Consider the following 19,794-nt stretch of genomic DNA (forward strand, 5'->3'; position numbering starts at 1 on the left):
CTTTTCATTGCGGTAACCTGATTGACCCACTGTTTTTTGGTAAGGGGCTTTTCGGCAAATTGTGTTTTGACTCCAGTCTGCCTTATTAATTTTCATGATCCATTCAGATTTTTTTTTTTCTTTTTGCAATCACCACTGCCACCGTCGTTGATTCTTGTGACTTTTTGGCGAGATACCCCACCATCCGAAATGCCTCCTCTGATCTGACTTGTCCCCAAAAGTTTGTTACCAATCACCTCTCTACGTCTCTCATGTGTCGCCCATCTCCAACATGTGAGCTTCTGCTCATATGTCGCCACACCTGCCACGCATGACAACATGTTTGATTACTGGTTTCGTCCCTATTTCTATCCTTCAACCCTAAAGGACATCACACATGAATACACCATACTCTAATAACATTCAACTTAAGACTTCTAAGGGAGTACCACACAGGATTCCACCAAACATTTGCATTTAACGTAAGACTCTTAAGAGCGCATTACACATGAACTAACCAAACTACTACACAGACTACACGGAAACTCACTAGAATCTCCTTGCATTTATTTAAGATTCTTAGGGTCTATTTGGAAGTTTGGAGGAGAATGGAGGGAGAGATTTTGAAAAAAGGGCAAGATTGAGTAAAAATAATTAAGGAATTATGGTTGAGAGGGTTTGCTTTTATTCATAACATCAACCCCATAATTTGGGAGAACACAAAATTTGTATTGATGAAAGGTTTTAGAGGGTTTTGGAGAGTTTACACAAAATTTTCAAATTATGCTGTTGTAATATTATGAAAATTGAAAATATAATAAAGAGAAGGATTGAGTGGAAAGAATGGAAGGAATTTGGTTGAGAGGGTTTTTGGAGGATTTACTTTTATTCATAACACCGAAAATCCTCTAATTTGGGTGAACTTAAAACTTGTATTGAATGAGTGTTTTGGAGGACTTTCATAATTTTTCTAAATATCTTTTATGCTTTTATAGTATTAAGAAAATTAAAAATATACTAATGATAACACTCTTTTATCATTCTACACAAAATTATTTTTTCAAAAAATGTCAAACATTTTTTTAAAATTCGTTTTCGGAAGCTTTCTCTTCTTCTCCCCTCCAAACTCCCAAATAAAGCCTAAGAGAACACCACTCAGAAATCCACTAAACTCTTGCATTTATTTAAGACTCCTAAGGAAGTACCACACACAAGAACCCACAAGACCCCCTCACACTTATTTAAGACTCCTATGAAAGCGCTAAATAGGATCTCGTTGAGCGTTCCTTGCTCATACCTAACTTTTTTTACGACCTGTCGAACTCTGTCTGCCAATTGAACATGTCTCTTAAATATTAGGTATCCAACTTTTTCCTAATGGAATAGTCTAACCCTCATGCCTCTATTTCGACTAGCTCACGTTTGTGAACTTAGGTAAAACACCTAGCTTTAGACAACCTAAATATATTGAGATATCTTCTACTTATTCAGCAAACTTTCGTTTTACGCTAGCCAATTCATTCAGGCTAATCTTTGATTGCCCCATATAGAATTGTTTGTGAAAGACCCTCTTTAATTGAATCCAATTACAAATGGAATTTGATGGGAGTATAGTGAACCATGTAATGAAATTTCATCCTTAGGTTCTCGTTGTTGGTTATATCACAAGCCTCAGTCTGATATCTTGCAATATGTTCCATTGTGGATTCACTAGCGTCGCTAGTAAACTTGGATAGTTTAGGAACTTTCCAACCTATAGGGAGTTCAGTTTTCCGCACATATTCCGACAATGGAGATATGTAATTTGGTCTATGGATGATGTAGGAGGATTGTGCGTATCAAAGAAGAAATCGCACGTCGGAAAACATTTTTTAATATTTAAGCAATTTTAGTTTTAATATTTAGGCAATTTCTATTTTATTTGTTTTATTTAATTTTGTTTTGGATTAAAGGCCCAAGAGGATTTATTTGTTTTCAGCATTTAAAGACTTTTGGCATGGCCATAAGGATTATCTCTTTTATTATAATAGAATCCAAAGTTTTCTTTATTCCTGGTGGACTCCAGAGCTTATCTATAATAGAATCCAAAGTTTTCTTTATTCCTGGTGGACTCCAGAGATTATCTATAGGGTTTGCGCTTGCAACCCTATTTTCATTCAAGGTTTAGCGCTTGCTGTTCCTTTGGGCGGCTTCCGACTGTGTCAATGGAGGCCAATGTTAAGGCCATTTTGGGAAAAAATTGTTTGACCACATTGGTTATATTGTTTTGCCCCCCAAAAATTATTTTTTTACACTCCCAACCACTCGGTTTGCATCTTGGATTCTTTGCACCAAAATTACCTCAGGGTCATTTTGGTCTCTGTTGCCTTCGACTACCCTGGGCACGGGTTGTTCGACATGTACAACCTGTTATGGTATCTGATTATTAGGCACTAGCTGTATGGATGCTTAAGGAGCACCAAAGAAATTATCAATTTTACCCATTTGATGTGCCAATTGTTGATAACTATGATTAGTATTTTGTATTAAAGGATTAAACACATTGCCAATTTTTTTTTGGTATCGTTTTTGTTTTGTTTTGATGTTTTGTAAATTTTATTGGATATATTTAATTATTCGTGTGTTTGTAATTTGTTCATTGTTTTAGTATTCATGTGTTTGTAATTCATCCGCATTTGAATTGTATTATGTTTGATTCGTCTATTTAGATTGTACCATTAAGACCCCTCATTATTCAATAAACTGAAAGTGTTGATCTATGATAGTGTTTCTTTTTTATCCTAGCAAATGAGTTGTTGTCGTTTCATCAAGTGTTGCTTGAATCAAGTTAGAACACTTAATTCAAGGTGTTTAATAATTTGATTCGTATTATGTATAATGTGTGACTCGAATCATGCTTATTGTGAAAATTGTATTTTGCCTCCAGATGATTTGATTCAAAACATACTTTGAACCAAACTCGAATCATAACTCTCCATGGAAGTTAGAGTTAGGCTCTGTTTAATTTGATTCGAATCATAAAGTAAACTTGACTCGAATCACAACACCATGTGACTCGAATCATAGCTACACAAATTCAATTTTCCACCTTAGATTTAAATAGTTGTTTCTTTTGATCCAAACAATAAGAATTGAGACATGAGTCACAAAGAAGTAACTTTGAGATTATTTTTCATGATGAAATCTCAAGTGTTTGTATGTCATTTAGGATAGACCTTGCTTATAAAAATTTAATTTGTAAGCTTATGTCTGCGATGTGTCAAATTTATTGAATCATTATAAATTTAATTATGTCTTGAATGAACATCTCCGTAAAGTGTTTTTTAATCACTTTGTTTAAAGTGACTTTGGTTATCTTGTAATTGATTTGCATTAGAAAGAATCAAGTCCTTAGTGATATCTTGTAATAATTTAGTTGGGCTAATTCATTGAGATACTTCCAAACTCTCTTAGTATTGTGTTTTGCTTTCGCGTATTTTAAAATCTCTGATTTCGTTTATGAGACCCTAATGTTTTTGAAATTGTCTTTTTGGAGATAGGTCTATTCAACCCCTTCAAGATTTTTTGTGTTCATATTCTCACACAATAAAAATGTTGATGTCCTATATTTTTAACATTATTAATGTCAAGAGTATATGTGACATGTTTTTCCGAATTTCATACTACTTCGTAGTAATTTTATACATTTTTAAAATATTTTTTTTATAAATATATTATAAATTATTTTTTAATCTCACTATTAAATATTTCTAGATCCGCCACTGATGATAGCATTTATTAAAAATAAAAATTAACCTAAAACCAATACTTTAAATCAAATATATTTGAAGAACATAATATTAATTTTAATAATATTAATTTTAGGGTTAAACCCTATTTCGCCCCCTGCCATTTGGGACGAATCTGAAAAACAACCGTGTAAAAAAAACACAGATTCCGTCCCTGCCATTTGTAGATTCCTCTATTTTGTCCCCTCATTGAATTTGGTCAACAAAAATGATGATGTGGCGTGTTGTGTTGGATTTTTTTGATTTTTGACGTGGCTGCCAACTAGATTTTTTTGATTTTTTTTATTTTTTTAAATTTATTTATTTTTATCAAAATTTTTGCAAGAGAGAAGAGTTGAACCCAGGTTTCCTACCTCATTAAAAGATAACTATACCACTAGGCCATAAGCTTTGTTGGAATAATATCTCCACTTTTATTTATATGATATATTGTAAAAAGTAAAAATTTAATTAAATAGTAAAATTGATATATTAATTAGATATATTTAATATTAACTTTCAATCATTAATAAGATATATTTATATTTATTTTTTAGTTTAATATATTTAATATTAATTTTATTTACGTTCAAATAAAATGAAATATTAAGAAACTAAAATATATAAATTAAATATAAAAAACATAAAAAAAACAAAATGGTGAATAAATATTAAAATATATTTATTTCCAGTTTAATATAATAACGTTAATTAATTTTTAGTGTACTATAATAATAAACTAAAATTAAACTGGAATTAATTTTACTGTAGAATTATTAACTTTTTAATTGTTTTTCAAATAACATTTATTATCTCTAAAATTTTTAATTTTTTTTTAATATTTCAATTAAAAATAATTAATATATTAGACGTAAAAGTATTATATTTAAATATTTCAGTTTATTATATTTACGTTCAATTAATAAACTGAAATTATATTTCAATTATTTTCAATTTATTATTGTTTTATTATTTTTAGTATTTAAATAATAAATATTAAAATTGTTTGTTTAATAACGTTTTAATATAATATATTTGAAAATTATATTTATTTATAGAAATAATACTTTCTGTTTTAATATATGGTTGAATAATAAATTTGGGTTGAATAATACTTATGGTTGAAAAAATACTTTCAATTTAATATATGGTTGAATAATACCTATGTAACATATACATATTGATGCAATTAATAGCCAAAGAAATTAAATAGCTCAGTTGGCAAGAGTGGTGTTTAATGGTTTAATATCTACTAGCAAGAGACCCGTGCGTTCGCACGGGTCGCGCAAATGTAATTATAAATAATAAATAAATATAAAGTATACAAAATATATATAAATTAAGTAGTCTCGTTCAGTCAAAAATAAATGTTTTAGTAAAAAGAATAAATGAAATAATTAATTAGTCATTTATCTGTGTGTTTACATGGACTGCACAATGTCGTTATAAATAATAAATAAATATAGTATAGTGATGGTTAAGAAACGTATAAAAAATATATAAATTAAGTAATCTCGACCTGTAGGAAATGTATAGTTTAGTAGAAAAATTAATAAAATAATTAAGTTGTCATCTATGCGTGTGTTCGTATGGGTCGCACAATGTTTGATGGTTAAAAAATATAATATTTGAAATTCTGAATGTCATATAAACATTAATTTAATTTACCCGTGTGTTTGTTTGGGCTACGCAATATTAGTATCGGCACGTTAGAAATGTATATTTTAATAGAAAAAATAAATGAAATAATTAAGTTGTCATCCACCCGTGCATTAACACGTGTTGTACAATATCGTTATAAATAGTAAATAAATATAGTACAATGAAGGTTAAGAAATATATATAAAAAATATACAAATTAAATAGTATCGGCCTGTTGGAAATGTATATTTTAGTAAAGAATAAATGAAATAATTAAGTTTTCATCTACTCGTGTGTTCGCATGGTTCGAACATTGTCGTTATAAGTAGTAAATAAATATATTATATTGATGAAATAAATAAAATGAAATAAATTGAATCAAAAGAATGACAACTTTGCATATGTATATAATTGTGTGTAATTCAAATTACAATCATTCATAACCTCATAGTAAAAAAGACAACATTGATTAGTAATTTTCCTTAATAAACTGGTATAGGCACAAAAACCATAAAGTGACTATATTCTGCACAATAAAAAACATAAGGTGTATGCAATATTTCAGACATTTCAATATAGTCATAGTTATATTCGTAGGCATATGCAATTTGCCGTTTTATGATATTAACTTGGATGCTGTGAGTTTGTTTGCAGATTCATCCTTTTTGTTTTTGCCGATTCTTAATTTGTATTGCAATAATGTAATCTATCGATTGAAATGAATGAATATTTTATTTAGTCAAAAAAAACATAAGGTGTAGAATTTAATTTACAGTATAATCAAAAGACATAAAATGATTTAACTTCCAATTAAATAAGGGTTTTTCTAACCTATGCAACATTGCATAGGATAAGAAACAATTAATACATCACTTTTTTAAATATAAATTACCATATTAATTATTATTTATGTTGATCTATTAATTGTGTAGGAGTAGAAAATATAAAATATTATTTTTCAAAAGAAAAATATATAATTAATATGATAATTTTATAGGTAAGGAAATAATATATTAGTTGTCCTTATATTATATTGTTTTAATTATGCGTGTGTTCGTATGGGTCGCACAATGTTTGATGGTTAAAAATATAATTTATCATGAAGCGTGATTTGTGTTATAATAATCATTAATGTTTCAATTTTCAAAACTAAAACAATAGTTAATATTTTTAATAGTAATTTGTTAGATAATTATTGTCTATTTAAATTTGAAACTTAAATTTGATTTTAAAATATCAGAATACTAAGAGATAGTCATTTTAAAAAAACATAAAAATAATGTATGAAACTCTTGGAATGCAAAGATTTTGTTTCTGAATTTTGTTCTTGTTTTAAATAAATTTATAAAAACAATTTTTTTTAAATTTTTTTTATGGAAAAAACAATTTTATTTATATTACTGAAACATCAACTTCTTTTTGAAAAGAAAATACTCATAAAAATAAAAGTCAAATCTTAAGTACTTTTGTAGGAGCGATTAAAAAATATAATGGGAATAAAATATTAAAGTAGGTTTTAAGTTATCTTTGAAAATAAAAAATAAGTTATAATTAATTGAAATAGTCACATTTTTAATACTATTTTTTAAATCTTATGATTTTATGAATTGGAATCTTATGATTTTATAGATTAAAAAGTTACACTGAACCTTATATATTTTGGAGTGCAGGAATGCCCAAAGTTTTTACTGGGAAACTTATTGCTTATAAATCGTTACTTTATATTTTGGAATGCTTTGAAATACAATAATTTTTATTTAGAATTGTTTGTATATATCAAATATAATTAGCAATTAAAAATAAAAAACCATCGACGTTGAAGTAACGTATTTATTATGCAAAGCATTAAAAACAAAAAATCATTAAAAACAAAATTTTGTAACCCCGATTCACATATCCAAAAATGAGGTAAGGATGTATAAAAAATTAGGGTAATAGGAAGAGACATATATAATATAATGGAATAAAAATCTAAATGAAATCATTAATGCACTAATGACTATACATAATTTAAATATGATTAAAGTCGATATAAATATTAAATAAATATTATATATTTATGGTTAAGAAATGTATATAAAATTATATACGAATTAAGAGAGAAAAATATCTTAAAATATGTCTGTCATATAAATATTAATTTAATTTATTAGGTTATATTAGTTGTTAGGATATACACAGAAATTATGTTGAGTAATATATGAGTATATGATGTAGTACACTTCAGACAGAATCCTGAGACATATGTGTCCGCTGCTTTATTCCATTTATAAAAATATGTGTAACTCATTCTATACAAATAATTGCAGTTAAATTTTTTCCGATTATAAAAATATTTGTAACGTATTCTCGTTTATAAAAATAATTGTATCAACAGTAGATTTTTTAACGTTTATAAAAATATTTATAACTTATTTCCGTAAAATTATTTTAATTTATATAATTGAATTAATTAATTAATATTTTAAATGTATTCCGTAAAATTAAAGAAAGTTTCTCAACCAACTCCATGGACCTCTTAAACACCACACAAAATTTCATTTTTACCCCTAACTTTCATAGATGCACATTCGGAAACAGCCCATATTTTGAAAAAATAGGTTTTTTTCATAGATGCATCTACGGAAGCGTATAAAACATAGTGAAACCTGAGATTTTTCTAATTAATTGGGAAAATCTCAAGCTCCGTAGATGCATCTACGTAACACTCTATTTGCAAAAACTCATTAAACATCAATTAATTGAGAAACCTTTTTGTAGATGTAACCACGGAAGATTTTTCCTAATTAATTGAGAATTTGAGATTTCTCAATTAATTTGTAATTTAATTGGAGATTTTTCAAATTAATTGAGAAAATACCAAATTAATTAAGTTTGATTACATCTACGGAATCGTAGATATATCTACAGAACATTCTGATTTTTCCAATTAATCGAGAAAATCTCACGTTTCACTATGATTTAAGGGATTCCATAGATATATCTACGTAAAAAACCATTTTTTTTAAAAATGTGCTTCTGAAGATACATATACGGAAGCACGAAAACAAAATGGACAATTCAGTTATGCATAAGAAAGGCCTGAGGTTCATTGATAAGTTCTCAAATTAAAATTGTCGTATAAAACTCTAAATTACATATAAATTAAAGTATATTATTTAAGAAATGACAATTAAAAATAGTTTAATAAATATTTAGATACATAGTTTAAAAATAGGTTAATCAATATTTATTGATACATGATAAATACAAATATTTTTCTCAAATTCTTTTCTCTCTACTTCTCTCTCACTTATTTCTTCTATTTCAAACACACTCTAAATGATTTTAATTTCTCTGTCACTTATTTCTTCTATTCCAATCTCACCATAAGTGATTTCAATAACCGCATTTTTTTTCCTTTTAAAAAATATATAATTTTAAAAACATAAATTTTTTAATATTATTTTCGGATGATAAAAACTGTTTTTTTAAGCCCACTGATTTTTAAAACATAATAATATTATTGTGTAAATATAGTAGATTATAATAGTGTTCAATAATGAATGTTGAATTTTATAATTATGATTACATACTATTAACCTTGCAATACTATCACATCTCTCATAAATTTCAAATACAACCAATGTTTGGAATATTAATCATTTTGAAACATACATACAACCCATAAACATTTTGAAAATGTATTGTTTGAAATTAGTATTGTTTGGAATATTAATCATTTTAAAACATGGATATAACCGATAAACATTTTGAAATTGCACTGTTTGAAATATTAAAATTGCATTGAATATAGTAACCTAATATTAACCTAATAATTGTAAAATCAATTCAACCTCGGTAATATATAAAGGCTTTAATGCAAATAATCTGTAGAAAAAATAAAATAATTCAAATATTTGGATAAACTTTATTTCATGATTTATGTTTAATTTACTATTCTTGTTCCATGTCAAAAAATATCCTCTCTAAAGTTACTCACATAATGCAAATATAACAATTTCAAAATCAATGCAATTACACTACTGTTTTCCTGTAAATATTTTGACACTTAAAATTGCTTAAAACAAATGTCCAAGCATAATGACAGACTACATTTTGAATAATTTTCAGTATATTAATTATCTTGTAAGGTTTGAATTCTGCAGTACAGGTATACCATGAAAAAATTTTGATTTATAGGAAATTTAATGCTAATAATCCTCTTGGTAATTAACCTGAATCAATAGGTATTATTATGAGATTGATTTTCGAACCGGCCATATAGTACTCAAGAAGGATTTGAGGAGATATGCTTGCTTAATGTTCTTTTCCTAGAACCATCAAACATTTCGCCGACGCTAGAACAGAAACAAAATGCGAAGAAAAATCACTGTAACCGTAAGCAAAACTATACTCCCCGCTGTTGCCACCATCCTTGTCATCGAAATTGAGAGCGAAACTCAACTGATCGTAGTTTAATGAAACTTATTTAACATTCACGTTACGGCTCTTAATGTATTGAATAGTTGAATGAATGTTTTCCATCTCGGTCCAGCAACGATCTTTAACCACTCACGCACCTTCATCCATCTACGAAACCACCATCACTAACCTTTAATACAAAATCAAATTCACCCTAAATAAAATTGATGAATTAAAACAATCCAAAATCAAATTAATTTATATAAACAACCTAAAATCAAATTAATTCATAAAAATAACCCACAATAAAATTGATTCATATCAATATTTAATTTGAATTCGAATTTGTAAAACGGATTTGCGATGAATAACAAAAATCCCAAAAAAGTAAATGACTCATGAAAAATTTGTACCTTGGTGTTCTTATAATCGTAGCTTTAGAGTTTAACCAAATGAAGTTTGCAGAGTATCCCTAACCGGAGCTTTGGAATAGAGAAATAGATTGGAATATGAAATATGAAAACACAATACATGAAAACACAGAGACATTAAAACAATTTCTGAAAATTTCAAAAAATACCAGTTTAGCAAAAAAGCAAATATATTGTGCTTTGATTGGAGGCTGATTGAGGATGAGAGTGTTGTTGAGGCTGAGAGGAAGATAAAATTGTTAAATCGTTAAATCATTGGAGACTGATACAGTAAATCCTCCGACTCATTTTTCTGGCTGCATTCAAAGATTAAAAGTTAAATCGTTAAGAGACATTTGAAGATTAAATTGTTAACAAATATGAATATAACAAATGAACATAAAATAAAATAAACTTATTGTGTTGAGAATATAATTTGAAGGGTTTTGAAGAATTCTAAGATGGTGAAGAATGTAAATCGTTTGTTGCAGTTCCAAGATAGTTTAGGAAAACGCATGCTGCATATTGATTCTTTCAAAAGAGTGTTTTGGAAGCTAACTTCATATTGATTCTTTCAAAAGAGTGTTTTGGAAGCTAAAGTAATGACCCTGGAAATTCGCTATTCCAAGCAGATTTTGTTGTATTCCAAGCAGATTTTGCTGTATTCCAAGCAGAATTCCAATACAAAGGTCACGTAATTATTAATGATGGAAAAGAAAATGGACCATTGAGAGGTTACACAATGATTACAAAATATATCTTATTAATTATAATAATAAACTAGTAAAGGACCCGTGCGTTCGCACGGGTCACGCAAAGTCGATATAAATAATAAATAAATATATAAAAATGATTAATAAATATATATATAAAAGATACGCAAATTAAAAAGAAAAAAACATTTGAAATTATATTTGTCATATAAATATTAATTTAATCTAGTTAGAAATATAAACTTTAGTAAGAAAAATAAATAAAATAATTAAGTAGTCATCTACCCGTGCGTTCGCACGCCTCATACAATATCGTTACAAATCTACCATGAGTATCTACCCGTGCGTTCGCACGGATTGCACAATGTTATATATTTTTCAAGTACATCAAATATTAGTAGCAATTTTTTTAGTATAAATGTTAACATTTTATCATAAAAAATTACTAACATTTTTTTATTTCTGAAATTTTTTATACTTTAATAGTATCTTTAATTATAATATATTACATATATTTTTAAAAACAACATAAAAAATAAATAATATTTATAGATAAAACTACATCAAGGGCAAATATTGTATAAAAATTCTTTTAATTATATCAGTAGACCCTAAAATGGCGGCTCGTGCACCCGCCATAAAATGGCGAGTTGGGTTGGGATTTTGGGCCCACTATCCACTAAAGCCCGCCCCGCCAAAAACCGCCGCCCATCATTGCTCGTCCCGCCAAAACCCGTCTTCCGCCAAAGTCCGCCTTGCCGATTCGTTCAACATATCCCGTCTTAAGTCCGCCTTTTTTAGTTAATTCAAATAATTCTAATCCTTGATGGTTTAATTTATACATTTATTTATAAATATATGCAACATTTTTTTAAGTAAAATTTGTTAAAGAGATGTTTTATAAAAAATTATTTTAAAAAATAAGTGAAAAATTTAATTTAAAGGTAATCAAAATTTAAGTGAAAATATAATTTATTTTAAAATTTTTGTGGAATTTTATTTTCAATATTAATAAAAGGATATCATCCACTATTCACAATTACAATTTTATATTCACATTATAACAGGTAAGCATTTTTTTTTACTGATACTATAATTAATATTTTTTTTTTTTACTTTTGTTAGACATGTAGAAACCTGTACTAAAAACGTGTATTTACTTATATTTGATATATTATCTATCACTTCTCTTTAAATAGAATGGATAAAAAAAAGATCATATTAATTTATTAAAACATAAAAATTTTGTAATTAATGCAATTAATTACATGCGAATACCAATTAGCTATTCCAAGCAGATTTTGTTGTATTCCAAGCAGATTTTGTTGTATTCCAAGCAGAATTCCAATACAAAGGTCACGTAATTATTCCAAGCAGATTCTGTTGTATTCCAAGCAGATTTTGCTGTATTCCAAGCAGAATTCCAATACAAAGGTCACGTAATTATTAATGATGGAAAAGAAAATGGACCATTGAGAGGTTACACAATGATTACAAAATATATCTTATTAATTATAATAATAAATGAGATGCAATTACCGTTATGTCCCCGATGATCACCCTCAAATTGGTGATTATAAGGATAATTATAGGATTTCATATGTATTCTACTTTATTATATTAAAAGTAGATATTATTATGGTAGCTTCTAGCATGAAGGCTCTAATAAAACCCTCGAACCATGATATAACACCGTTAGATTAAATAGGCTCATATATTTTCTCTAGACAACACCATACTAAATTACACCTCCATCCCAACTATATTTCTCTCAAAATCAATTAATTCCTCTATGCTGTTTGAATCATCTCCTGAAAGGAAAAATTAAAATCATGGAAACAGATTTTAAATTAAGGGAGAACGAACTTAAAAAAAAAAAATGAAAAAAATACTTATTGAACCAATCCTCTTAATTTCAGTTATCATCTGAGACAATTTTCAAGTTGCAAAAACATTAGTGCAGCTATCCTCGTGTCTTTACTTGTACTTTTCCTTCTTAACGAAACCTTCCATTTTATGTTGACTAAAAAATTGGTGATGAAAACAACCTTAAATTTCTACAAAAATTAAGGATATAATAGATGAAATAGTGGAGAAAAAAAAACAATTAAATAAGAAAATGTCAGAACTCCAAAATTGATTACACACTTTGATAACCTTTCCTCCTCACACATATTTTTCTTTATTGTTACTTATGGCTTTATCAAAAAACTGTTAACCCATTTTCAAGTGACCAAATCAAATCAATTCTATCATTATAATTAGTAATAAGAGTTCTGACACTTAAGGGGTTTTGTTAATGTTTTAATTGGCATGTTGTAATTTTTTTGGTTTGAAACTTTTAATGTTTGTTTCGTTGTGTCGAGCGTTGTGGAATGGAAGAAAATTCCAAACATCTTTACTGGATTTGCACAATGAACAGTAGAGAGAAGAAAGTATAATTTAGTGTGAAACGATTCATCATAACTAATAGTAAAAAGTACAATCCAACGGCTATCACTCATGGTCCACCATGAAGCATTTCCTTGCTGGTTTACTCTAGACAGCACCTATTATTATTATTATCTTTAATATATTAAAACAGAATAGCGCCAACGTTAGACCAAAATTCCGCCTAAACACGTGCAGCGCACGGGGTAAAGTACTAGTTATTATTTTAATTTTTAACAAATGTTACTATTACAGGCCTGTCTGTGAGTACGACCGAGTCGGTGTATCTATCTAACTCTACTCCTCCTCGTTTTCAACAATCAGGTTCATTACTCTTTCTTTCAATTTTGCTTTTTCGGTTCTTCTCGATCCTTCCTATTTCTCGTTACAATGTGTTTGTTAGCAACTTTGTTTTGTTTTTTTAGCAGTAGAAGCAAAAATGAATAATGGCGAGGAAGAGAAAGAAAATTCAGTTGTTGTTGAAAAAGTGGGTGGCAGATCATCAATCACAACCTGCTTATCAAGATATCCCCTCAAATTCATCTCACCTAAAAAGGTTCTTTTCATTTTAACTACCAATGTTAATAATTATCAATTAGTTGTTAGGTTAGTATTTTAACAATTTCTGTTTTTTATTTTATTTTTTAAATTCATTGCATAGGTTGGTCCTTCCAGTATTGATGCAGTGTGGGTTTATGTTCTCAATTATGGAGGTGGAATTGTATCGGTAACTTTCATCTCTTTAGTCTTTTGTGGTTTTCTCTTTTCAAGCTGTCTTTTTTTTTTGCATATGATTTTCTACTTGTGTTTGCCTTGTGAGCATGCTCATCTATCTGGATTCCTCAATAAAATTGTCTTCTAATTCACAATTTCAATGTCGATTTGATAACCGTGCTTGTGAGGTGCAGGGTGATCGCATTTCATGCAAGTTTTCTGTTGGAGATGCTTGCACCATGGTCTTAACTACCCAAGGATCTACTAAGGTTAGCTATTTTCTCCTCTTTTTATTGATTTGTTAATTTTTTCTTTTCCATCTTGGGCAGACACTTATGACTATCACATTATCTCTTTGATTAGTTGTTTATGGTCAGGGTGAATTTTGGTGTTTAGCTCAGCTTATCTTTAAGTTATTGATGATATTGTAATTTCTTTCAAGGTCTATAAATCGGTGGAATCTAAGTGTTCTCATCAAACATTAGAGGTAAAAACAGTCTTTCTCTTGAGATTCTTGCATTATTTACTTGACTAGTCATTTTACATAATAAAAAAAAAGGAGTAGCATTGGTTGAATTCAAAGTAGTCAATAGAGGCAAATAGCGGGATAGCATAGTCGAGCAGTTCCTAGCCCGGAGCAGTTTGTTGGTCCACTATCCTTTTCGCCTCTAAAAACCCGAAATTACTCCTTAAATTGCAATGTTTTAAGGGTAATTTTGGGTTTTTCAATCAAATTTGAGTTGAGACTCAACTTTAATCTTCCTTCCTAGTCATTTATGCACTTTAAGAGTCATGCATGCTTTAATTTATGAAAATCTTATGAGTTGAGTTATTTGTTTAATTTACATTAAATATATCATATATGTTATAATTATTATATGTAATTTATCCAAAAAATGATCAGATAGAGCGTTTTCCATTAAATGTTATCCCGCTATCCCACTTTTGGGGCCGGCCGCTCTGCGCCGCTATCCGGGAATGACTACTCTGGTTGATTTTCCGTTTACTATTCCGTAAACTATAACTTATGGCCAGTATGATTTATGGTCGTGGCATGAGAGTTGCTCCCTCCATTCCTTAATTATTGATATTCAAGGTTTGTGCACATGAGTTAAAAGAAATTTTATAATTGATGTATTGTAAAGTAGTCTTATATCTATACTTAAATACCCATATTTAGTTCCTATTAGTAGTTCACTAATAGGAACTAAATCTCTATGTTATTTTAAATAATCATTAAATTATAGTTGGAAAAGAAAAAATATTTTATTTTTGGATTTCTAAAACATCAATGGTACAAAAAAAGCTAAAACATCAATAGTTTTTTGAACGGAAGGAGTGTAATTTTGTTGAGATTCTAATATTGAGGTTATATCTTTTTTTTGGACATGATATACTTCTATGTTTCAAAAAAATTTCTTCACGTTTCTTTTGTTATGGTTACGAATTGAGTATTTTGGTAGGATATTATAGTTATTTGTTTCATGTAAATTCAACTTAATACATAAAATTCTTTATAGTTATCACTGTTAATTTGACTGTCTGGCTTTATCAGTTCCATGTGACAACTGACAACAGTTAAATTCATCTGTGTAGTAGGCTAGAGTAGGAAGCGAAGCACTTTTAGCCATCATTCCAGATCCTGTAACATGTTTTTCCACTGCAAGATATCATCAGAAACAAGTCTTCAACATGTCTTCGGACTCAAATTTGGTCCTTGTTGATTGGATTACTAGTGGGCGTCATGAAAGTGGAGAAAAATGGGATTTTGATCTTTATAGAAGCACAAATAATATATTCTTTGATGATGGTCAACCTTTGTTTCTGGATACGGTAATAGTGTTTTTATGTTGTCCTTGGTTATGCTTGTTACCAATTGTACTTCCAAATTGTTTGAGCTTGGAGGATGTATACTTGGTTACTTAAAATTATCTTATTCTCTATTTAAGCCTTGTTTTCCTTGTTATGTTATTTCTTAGCTTCCCCTCATAATTTTTTCATATTCTGTGATGTCAATTTTGGAGTATCAGTAAATGCATGAAGTCATACTCTATGCATACTGTTCCCGCTCACATTTTTCCTTTTAGAATTTATATGACTGAAAAATAGTCAAGACATTATCTTTTATGGGCTTATTAATTAATCTCGTATAGGATTAATTTCCACTTCCTGTGATACAGATATTATTAAATTCAGGGAAATAACTATTCTAGTTTAAAAATCATGAACTTTAGACCATATAATGAGAAGCATGGTTTGTACACAACTGTTTATACTTTATAATGACAGATGTTTTAACCATCTTGAGTTGACACCTCTCACTTTAGCTCCTACTGCGTTCTTGTAATTCAACGAAGAAAATAGGCACAGTATTCAGACCTTGTGCAGGAATTTTGAATCTTGTTAGGAGCTGAAATTACAACCTTCAAATCTAGCAGCCTATGTCACTTTTGTATCTTTCTTTCTTCAATACAGGGCATTGTGCCAATTTCTTACCTGAAATTACATTGTGTTGTTGTTAAAATGGGAGCGCTCAAATTTTTCTGCATATGATGCTCTTACATCTCTTTCCTTTCATTTATGGTACATTGACAACATGTCTCTTGTGCTTGCTTGAATTTTGAATTTAATCGATTTATTTAGCTACGGGAGATTTTGGAAGAAGGCAATATGTTACATCTTTTATCGAGATTGGTATCCTTTCCTTTTCTATTTTTCTACTTAATTTGGCTTCTTGTCACTAGCAGATGTTACTAGAGAAAGACAAATTTGGTCTTGTAAAGGAACACATGCTGGACTACCAAGTAATTGCAATGATTGTGCTCCTAGGGTGAGTGGTTTGCATTGCCATATTTATTCTGGATTAATGTGTTATGCATGACATGCTTTATAATTTTTAGGCCAAAGATGCAGTATATCCAGAATCTAGTGCAAGATAGCGTGAAAAGAATTATGACTGAGCAATTACAGAATCCTTCAGCTGGATTGAGTCACCAAAAGACCAAGGCTGACTTTTTCATGACAAAACCAACCTTGGTGGCTTCTTGCAGTGTGTTTGGTCCGAAGGTAAATTATGAATTAGTATCAGGGTTTTTGTTTTTAATTTTTACATATTTTGTTTACTATTTACAACTTGTGGTTATTAGTAGTACATAAGGTCAGAATTAACTTATTTTAGAACTCTGCTTATCTAAAAATCCCAAGGATTCCTAATCGGCTTGGGTTAGTGGTAAGTGTCGGGTTACTCTGCCATGATTCTGGATTTGCTCCATTTATCTACCCTCCATTTCCTGTCCATTTATGAGAGATAGACACACGAGTCCCACTAATCTATCACTTGTGTCCATCTCTCATAAATGGAATAGATAATCAAAGCAAATCCGGGCTGCCCTGCAATATATATCATCAGCTCTTTTGTTCTCACAGCATAATGAATGATGCAATGATTGGTTACCCAGCCTTTTTCAACTATGTAATACTGGTAACTTACGAATATTACTGGCTGCAACTGCATTTTGTGTGCAGAAAATTGGTCTTGTTGTTCGAGTGGCTTCCGTGACAACTGAGTCTGTTTACAAGTTTCTTCGACATCAGTTGGCTCCCTTGGAACCAATGATTGGAGTGCCACCTTACAGGTAGAGTGGCGTTAATTGCAGACCTATATGTGTAAAAAACTATACATTCCTTTTTTCATGTATGTTATATATTTATGGTAATAAATCTCCCATCTATTTAAAATGGTGCTAAACTTCATCTAACTGGAGCTAAATTGTGAACCTTGTATGACTTCTCTTGCCTTTCTGGAAAACTTGCAACTCTTGTTCATCTTTTACTTCTTGAGTATTGGACATGCTATTATCATTAGGCAAAAAACTCAGTTAGTTGATGTGTGCCCTTGACCGGAATCACCGACATCATCCTTACAGTCTTACAGAGTATCAATTCTGTTGCTATTTGGTTTGAACAAGGCACATTGCATGTCGTTGCCTTCACTTTGATACAATACCCCTGTTGAAGGACAGAGAGTGTGTTCCTACCATTTTAAACCTAATTGAACAAAATTTGCGAGGCATTAGACTTAGTAAAATTACCAGATTACATTTGAGATTTGAGTTTCTTGACTTCCTTAGGTTTAATATCCTCCCAACAACCCTTGTTATTTTTTGGATTACAAATACTCTTCTCAATTATCATATTTTTTTTATTTATTTACAGGTATCAATTATCATACTTCATAATGTCCTAACATTGTTCATAACTAAATCTAATAATACTAGAGATCCTAATAACCTGTAACAGAAATAATGTATTCTGGTTAGATTTTTAGTAACAGAAATGCTATGTTGATACTAAAATATTACACTACACCGTATCTGCTGTTCATTGTACTTCAAAAAATTAATTAAAATATTTCAATCTTACTTTATTATTGCTACCACATTTTTTTTCTTCATTGCTACTACATATGCATTGGACCAAGTTTATCTCTGCAATTTTTTATCTCTATTTAATGCTACTATATCCTTTTCTTCCACTGTTATGACATCTCTTTCTTCCCTCGCCATTCTCTCACCTTTTTTTCCACCATTATTCTGGGGATGTGTTGATGTGCATAAGATATATTCTTATGTACGGTGCATAAATACTCAAATATTATTTATATTACTCAAACTATTATATTTATTATTCAAAATAATATACAAATTATTCAAAATAGTATAAATATTACTCAGAACAATGAATATATTACTCAAAATAGTTAAAATTCGATATTACTCAGAATGGTGTAAATATTATTCAGAATAGTGTACTCATTACTCAAATTAATAATTATTCATAATTAATAGATGCGTATAAATAATGCATATATTATTCATGGATTATGATATTATTATTCGTTTTTAACTAAAATATTACTCGGAACAATTTAAATATTACTCGTACGAGACTTATGCACCGTGCATAAGGATATATCTTATGCACATCAATCTGACCTATTATTCTGCATCTTCAATCATACTCAATGAAATACATAAAATAATTATTCTATAAAAAAAAGGAAATTTATTTGACATTATTAAGCAATGAAGATGGAGATTTAACTCAGTAAGTTTTAATATACCATCATAGTTTCATTCAATGATATCAATTTTTCTCTTTCGGGTCATATTTTGTATTCTTTATAATGAAATATGAATAAGGGATGTTATAAACAAGTACTATGTATATGTATTTACTAACCAATATATACACACTATTTGATTTTTTTTTTTTTTTAAGTACAAATGAACCTGATACGTTGTAGTGTAATGTTTTAGTGTCAACATAGCATTTCTGTTTTAGTAATTGAGCTGAAAAATTGAAATAAATAACCAACCTGCTTTCTTGAGTGATATTGAATGTTGACTAAATTTGTATGTTCCAAAATAACTAAACATGGTTAGAGTTTCTTAGACAACTTATTTTTAGGGTATTAATTCTCTCACCCTTAGTGGTGAAGAAGTGTCATATGGAAAAATGTCCATCAAATTTTGAAAGTAATTTTCAGACGTAACCATATACACCAAATCAATGCATAACTGAGCAATATCCTCATTTTGTTATGATTTAGTCTGGAGATGTATCTCCGAAATAACCACATGTATTTCATACATTCGTAATTGAGCAACACCTTCATTTTTCTCTAATTTAGTTTGTTGATGCGTCTTCGTAACAAATATGGATATATACTCCGTA

The 19,794-nt window shown here is 29.0% G+C and overlaps 1 protein-coding gene across 2 annotated transcripts; it reads left to right on the plus strand.

Moving 5' to 3' along the window:
• Positions 1–13,519: 13,519 nt before the first annotated feature.
• Positions 13,520–17,866, plus strand: LOC131595648 (urease accessory protein D). 2 transcript variants are annotated; one of them, XM_058868061.1, is made up of 9 exons: positions 13,520–13,668; positions 13,773–13,900; positions 14,006–14,071; positions 14,253–14,327; positions 14,501–14,545; positions 15,658–15,891; positions 16,806–16,888; positions 16,959–17,124; positions 17,584–17,866. In XM_058868061.1, the coding sequence occupies exons 2-9, from the start codon at positions 13,784–13,786 to the stop codon at positions 17,695–17,697; spliced, it is 900 nt and encodes a 299-aa protein (XP_058724044.1). In that variant the 5' UTR covers positions 13,520–13,668; positions 13,773–13,783; the 3' UTR covers positions 17,698–17,866. The 2 variants fall into 2 exon arrangements, with proteins under 2 accessions (XP_058724044.1, XP_058724045.1); XM_058868062.1 differs by having other exon boundaries at positions 13,537–13,668; positions 13,770–13,900.
• Positions 17,867–19,794: the final 1,928 nt, after the last annotated feature.

Source organism: Vicia villosa, linkage group LG4 (assembly GCF_029867415.1).
Source record: "Vicia villosa cultivar HV-30 ecotype Madison, WI linkage group LG4, Vvil1.0, whole genome shotgun sequence".
NCBI lineage: Eukaryota > Viridiplantae > Streptophyta > Magnoliopsida > Fabales > Fabaceae > Vicia > Vicia villosa.